We start from the raw sequence: 7538 nt of genomic DNA on the forward strand, positions 1-7538 counted from the left end.
TCAACAGTGAGGTCATTAGCCTACATCAGTACTACATTTACATTAGCACATTACTTATTGTTGTTTGCTTAGCAATTTTTTATTATTATTATTTACCTACATATAACCTTAACTTATTTGATTTAAGATTTAAGTATCGATACCGATAGTTTTAAAAAATTAATTTACGTTATTTGAATATTATACTATTAAATGTTCTAGTGGTGTATTTACGGGGAGGGAGGGAGAAATATCTCCCACCTTGACCTTTTTTTTTAGCTTATATCACTGCATTAGCTTGTATGAAAAGATTAAAAACATATTTAAGAAATTCTATGGAAGTAAATATTCCCTATTCACTAATGAAATATTTGTTATATTTATTAATTAAAAAAAATATATTAAGGTCGATTTACTATTGTAATAATAACTCGTAACAAATCACAATTCACTTATTATTCACACAACGTTCTCGGTTAATAATAATATTATGTTTCTTTGTCTCGTAAATCGATAGTTTATTTTTTACTTACATTTTGATATTACATGAAAATAATGTTTTTCAATGATGGCTTTTAACGCTTTTGCTGCAACAAAATGGTAAAAACTATTATTTGAACATTGAAAAAATATAATATCACTCACGCCCAAACATGTATATTTAAATTTTTTAATTCTCAACGGCTCGCGAATCGCGGCTGTGGAACAAAATTGAAAATACCGTAACGTCGTAGTAGTTGTGGAAACATCGATTATTTCATTTTTATACGGTAACAAACATCGATAGTTCGTGCATTGATAACATTGTTTTCAAGACAAAATTATTATTATTATTTATTTCCTTATCATTGTCACACGATTTGTTGTTTATAAACATTGGACATTAGTCATTCGCGGGTTTTCGATTTCTGAGTTTCAGACGCAACTATTCGAGTTAAAAACTGACGGATTACGACAAGCGTCGACGGCAATATGGATTTCGAGGAATCGTTCATGAACGCTCAGGATTTCGACAATCTCGTTCAAGTGGTAAGATACGCGTGTTTCATACCTCTCAACGTCGGCCATTCTCGATGTTGACATAATAATATTATAGCATTAAACATGACGTCCGTACGATTGTATTACAGGAACAAGCGCAGGAGATGAAAGAGAGCACCACGACAACTCCGCCTCCGGTGGCCAACAAACGAGGACGTAAACCCGGAAAGAAGTCTAGCGACAAAGTGGACATCAGAGCCAAACTAGGTTAGGTTCAAACCCAGGTGGGACCTAAACGTTCGTCGTCGTTATTTTTTGTTTTTTTTTTTTCATACGACGTTAGAGAGGAGCCGGCAAAGCGCTCGGGAATGTCGGGCCAGAAAAAAGTTACGGTACCAGTACTTAGAGGAGTTGGTTACAGACCGTGAAAAGGCAGTTATATCATTGAGACAGGAACTGGACAAAGTATATTATTATTATCATTATTATCTTACGTACATCATAATATTATACAGTTGTTATTGTTGAATGTCTAATAACATTGGTGTGAATGTCTTATTCGGTGTATTGTAACTTTATTTGTGTGTCTTATCATTCACAGTACAGGACATGGTGTGTCGAGGTCGATGAAGGCAGGATTCCAGAAGGTCTTCCAGGGCTCTTAGATGAATTGGGCGCTGTAAAACAAGAATCTGCAGGCGGTGTACTTATTATGTAAAGTTTCATTATTATTTTTATTGTTTGTGCCATTGTTTCCATTACACGTTATGGGTTTGTTTATATTTTTTTCTAAAAACTTTTCAATTTATTATGTTAAAATGTTTAATATTACATGTATATGATATTGTTTTGTTTACAAATAATTAATATTTGATATTAACTAATAATAATATGTTTTACTCATTCACTGTTTTGTTATTATTTTATTTGAATTTACATCATCATTAATCAGCCACCTTAATATTATTGAATAATTTATTTTATAACAATAACTCCAAGTATTTATGTCACCAATGTGACATACTTACATAGTAGTTATGTAACTAATTACATATTTGAATTATTAAATATGAATATTATAATAATAATATTGTACAATACTACAATAACACAGTTACAGTGTACAATAATGAGATTTTATGAATGTGAACTATTCAACTATGAACACTGATGTCAATGTCAATTGTCAGTCAACAGTCACAACTCACAAATCACAATCATAATATTATATTTTCTTTATCAAGAAATAAACTCATGGACTAAACACATTTTTAATTTTTTCTACTTTCAAAATAAATTATTGTGGTTAGGGTCGAAAATTATTGAACAGCCGTGATTTTTATGATATGTTATCACAAATTTACAAATCATAATACTATTAATCTATTCGGTGTTATAAGTTATAACTCATTAGTGGTTTTAAACAAACTGTATACTGCCGTACTCAAGAATATTATGAAGTTCGAAATCAAAATGAATAGCTTGAAAAATATGTTTAGACCGACGAAACCAATTTCGAAAAATGTTTCATTTAAACCGGACGAACTCATATCCAACAGTCAAAAAGTTAGTTCACAAAATTTGAACTACATACTTTTGTCTTTCACAAATATATAATAGATGAATCCGTTAATCATAATATGTTTCAGTTGATGTTGGAGCTTGGTATCATCAGACAAAGTACTAATGGACTCTACCACTTATTGCCCCTTGCTCAGCGATCTTTAGATAAATTGATCAATATTATAAATAAAAATATGATGAATATTGGTGCTCAGAAGATTTCCATGCCCGTATTAATACATAGTAACTTGTGGAAAAAAACAGGTTTGTCTACTCATTTATTTTTATTTATTTGGACAGAAACGCTAATAAATATTAGCTGTATTATTCTAGCTAATTGATATTGTATTGGTAAAAATAAACTTTTAAAATTTTGTTGTTACCACTTCTTTTAACTTGCAAATTACCAAGACATGTTAATACCATAAACATTAATATAACTTAGTAATGTATATAATATCATCAGTGGTATATTGGAGGGTATACGGGGGTATATGGCGTATACTCACTTCTCAAGTTTTTTTTTTAGCGTATAGTTTCTAAATAAAGGCGATACGCGGGTATATGGCCGTATAGCCCCGTATACCTATAAGAATTTTCAGTGATAAAAACAAAATGTTCTGTAAATTTGTAATTTTCATTTCTCAAAATTGATAAACCTGTGCAAGAGCTACAATTGAGTGTTCACACTACTCATGAATCTTGTGAATTTTATTCTTAAAATTAAAATGGACTAATTTGTTATAAGAAAATCAAACATTCAATTCGTTTGCCTACTTTGTAGTTTTTATGATTAATTTTGTAATATGTGAGTAACAAAATACAATTCTCAACACTTGGAATAAAAAATACTCAACATTTTAGTGCATATTTTGACTATTTTGGTTTTAAAGACCATAATATATTTAATTTTAAGAGTACATTTAAAATAAAAAGGCTTGGTTTAATATGTTTATGTTCTTCATTGAGTGTGTTGTTGAAAAGTATTAATTTTGTATATTTGTAATCTGATAATTAGAATAGAATTAGGTTGTTATTTTATTCGAGCGAAGCGAGAAAAAAAATGTTTGATTTATTTTTATTGTTACAATATCATTGACACCTAAGATCTAGAAGGCGTATACCCACAAATATTTTTAGCAATACAACACTGAATATCATATTACTTATATTCAATTCACATTATCAATGACTTAAATTTAAATTTAAAACTGATATTGCAGGATTTTATAGCTATGGTATACAAATAAATTTGAAAATCTAACCATGGTGGCGATGAAATGAATTAGTTATATCGATACTCTATTAAAAAATTTAGAATTTCTAGTGAAATTTATTTTTGTATTAATGGAATTGCCAATTACCATGTATTGTTTTTCTATTTATTATGATTTATCTTGCTATGACTTGAAGAAGAGCGCTCTTAGATTACCTTAGTTTAAATAGGGTGCTGTGAGCCAAAAACGTTTGGAAACCTCTTCATTAACTTGATTTTAATTACCAAAAAGTATATGAATTTAAACATACAATTAATATATTATATAGATAATGAAAAAATGTATAACTTGGTCAATAATTAAAAAATTGAATAGATTAAAATTTTATAGTCAACATGTTTACTTAATACTGTATTATATCGGTTATACTATTGATACATTATTTTTAAAGTATTAATTCTTTAAATTGTGCCATCAAAGTTTTTAAAAACATGAAACATATAAATGATGTCCTTATCGATTTGATTTTACATTGTCAACTAGATGTACTAATTTATTGTTTTCTTCCTTTTACAATTACCTACTTAATATTTAATTAATTTGATTTAAGGTCGGTTAAGCAAAAACATAGAAGATTTATATATAGTGAACGATCGTAAAAGCAAAGAGTTCCTACTAAGTCCGGTAATACATGTATATAATTAACATTATAAGTTATTTACAATATATATTTGTACAGACTCATGAAGAGGTCGTTACTGATTTATTTAGTTCAGATCCTAAGACGTACAAGCAGTTACCTTTAATGTTGTATCAAATTGGCACAAAATTCAGGGATGAGATTAGGCCCAAGTTGGGAATTATCAGATCCAAAGAGTTTCTTATGAAAGATTTATATTCTTTTGATAGAGATCAAACTAGTGCCATTACCACGTACAACAAAGTATGTCAAGCCTACGAAAAAATATTTAAGCATATTGGTGTTAAATTCATAAAAGGTAGAGATTATAATATTATACATACAATTATGCAACCTGCTAATGTTATGAATTTGGTTTTAGTTGAAGGTACGTCAGGAATGATGGGTGGAAATCAATCTCACGAATTTCATTTTCCGGCTGAAGTTGGAGATGATACATTATTACAATGTAAAAAATGTGAGTTTGGAATGAACAAAGAAATGTCACCAGAGTTGGTTCAGTGTCCTAAATGCTCTAGTACTGATATTGAGTTTACAAAGGCTATTGAAGTTGGCCATACTTTCAATCTTGGTACATTTTATTCAAACGCCTTGTCCGCCACATATTCAGATACAGATGGAACTTTGAAACCACCATATATGGGTAGCTATGGTTTAGGTGTTACTCGAATAATCGGTGCATCTGTAGAATGTTTGAGCACACAAGAAATAATCCAATGGCCACGGTCATTATCTCCATTTACTGTCTGCATAATACCAGCTAAAGAAGGCAGTATAGAGGAAAACACTTCATTGAATAACATACAATCTCTTTACAATCATTTTACTAAAATATTTGGAGATGATATTGTTGTTGATGATCGAACCCATATGACTATTGGAAAGCGATTAATCGAAGCAAAGAAATTAGGATTTCCATTTGTAGTTGTTATGGGAAAGAAAATAAATGAAAACCCCTCTTTGTACGAACTGTATGAAGCCAGTACAAATAAGTTAAAACATTATGAACTAAGTAACTTAATTAATTATCTTAAGCAACAATGTTTAGATAAAATATAAGTGTTTTTTAATATAATTAAAAGTTATTTAATTATCTTATTAATTAGGTTTAGAAATAACTTGTGATAATTGTTTTTTTAAATGTTAATGTTAAACATTTACACGTTTTGTTAAATGTATAAACAATTTGTTTTAATTTATTTTAAGTATTTAACTTCGTCTAAATAATATACTTCCATTTTTATATTAATATGGGAATTTATGTTGTTTTTATTCAGATTTGTGATAAGGACTTTTTGGGACTTGTCACTACAAACAAGAATTAAATATTAATATTATTAGGTATAAAAATTCAAAAATACTACTTAATCAAAATTGATTGCCATTACGTTAACCAATGTATAAGTCAATATTCATTAGACATAGTCAGCTTTGTGGTAACATGTACAAAATGTACAATGTACATCATATGTTAAAAAATAAAAAATATTAACACATTAGAAATGTTAATGATATCATAAATCATACTTGTTTTGCCTTTTTTTCTTTGTTAAACCACAGAACTTTAACATAAATGTTAAAAAAAAAAAAAATTAATTCCCTTAAAAAATACATAATTCGAAGCATTTATATTGATATTAAATGTTTAAAGTCTGATACTAAGTAAAGTTCATTTTTACGAGTTTGTAATATAAAGCATACAACCAAAGAAAGTTTAAAAATATTATGCCAGAACAGAAAATAATATGTAGCACATTATAATACGCATGGGACAGAATTTATTTGATATTTGGAAAAAGTATAAAACTAACATACGATTAAATGTTTATAAGCATTATGTTATTTATAATTTAAAATTGATTGACATCAATAAAATACATACCATTGAAACAATATTTATTTAACTGTATTCAAGTACATAAATGTCAAATTGAAATTAATAGTATCTGGTGTAATAAAAAAAAACATTGTTTGAACTATAAATATATGAAAAACATTTCAGATTAAATTTTAATTTTCTCCAAAGAATAAATTATATTTAATATTTTAAAGAGAAGTCGATTTTCTTGAAATTCTTATAACATCTCCAACAATAGGAAACTTATTGATATTATGTTGTAAATGTATTATATGCTATTACTATATTAACCACATATTGCATCTTAAAAACTTTTTTATTCTTAATCAGAGTAACATATTTAATTTTTATTTGAGTATTAATATTTAATTTATTAGCAATTCATAAATGTATGTTTAACTATTTGTCAGCATTAGTGAATTTTTTATGTAAAAATCAATTTGAAATATAAACATAAAATAAAAAATAAAACATGTTTGGTACCTAACGATTAAACTGAATTAATTATCAATCTAATTTTAAAAAAACCCTCAAAAACGTTGTTATAGGTAGGTAATTTAACCATTCACAGGGCTAGTATATACTTTCCACCAAAAATTAAAATCTTAAGAGGACGTCGTTCTCACATGTGTTGTCTCCGTCTTATTCACGTATGACATGGCTAATTATTTTTAAGTAATTTATGACCTTTTTGAAACTATATTTTAAAATGATCATAACTAATTAATAATTAATTAATAATTGATATCAATACACCTTGTATAATACCTATAATATTATTATCTATTTAGCTATTTACTTCACAAACACAATTTTAAATATTGTTATTTTTTTGTTTTGTTTTTTTCTTGTACCTTATAAAGGGTTAACTATTAACTATCTTGCTAAAAGTATAAAAATTACTCATATTAAGAAAATAACTATATGTAGGTAAATATACAGTTGAAATTGTATGTGATCCTTATAAAATAAAATTACAATCATTGGCGTCTACAATGAAATTAAATGTTCTGATTAATCTGATTATCAGTCAGTCATTATTGGTAAATATGAACTATTGTTGACTTATATAATATAATACAATAAACACATTACTTACTTAATAATTTTTACAATTATTAATTTAGGCAGGTACCTGCCCATGAATTGTACTTAGATTTAATTTCATATAATAAATCTTGAATGGTAGATAATTATATATTTTAGAAAAACAGTATATATATAAACATTTTGTTAGAAA

The 7538-nt window shown here is 27.2% G+C and overlaps 2 protein-coding genes across 2 annotated transcripts; both read left to right on the plus strand.

The window, feature by feature from the left end:
- The first annotated feature begins 821 nt into the window (after window positions 1–821).
- LOC114132609 (REPTOR-binding partner) lies at window positions 822–1867 on the plus strand. The gene is made up of 4 exons (XM_027998122.2): window positions 822–1008; window positions 1110–1227; window positions 1304–1425; window positions 1562–1867. Exons 1-4 carry the CDS (start codon window positions 952–954, stop codon window positions 1676–1678), a joined length of 414 nt encoding a protein of 137 aa, XP_027853923.1. The 5' UTR covers window positions 822–951; the 3' UTR covers window positions 1679–1867.
- A 124-nt stretch (window positions 1868–1991) lies between these two features.
- Window positions 1992–5961, plus strand: LOC114132620 (probable proline--tRNA ligase, mitochondrial). Its single transcript, XM_027998134.2, has 5 exons — window positions 1992–2526; window positions 2610–2787; window positions 4351–4424; window positions 4480–4738; window positions 4802–5961. Exons 1-5 carry the CDS (start codon window positions 2302–2304, stop codon window positions 5497–5499), a joined length of 1434 nt encoding a protein of 477 aa, XP_027853935.2. The 5' UTR covers window positions 1992–2301; the 3' UTR covers window positions 5500–5961.
- Window positions 5962–7538: the final 1577 nt, after the last annotated feature.

Source organism: Aphis gossypii, chromosome 2 (assembly GCF_020184175.1).
Source record: "Aphis gossypii isolate Hap1 chromosome 2, ASM2018417v2, whole genome shotgun sequence".
In the NCBI taxonomy this organism is placed as follows: Eukaryota; Metazoa; Arthropoda; class Insecta; order Hemiptera; family Aphididae; genus Aphis; species Aphis gossypii.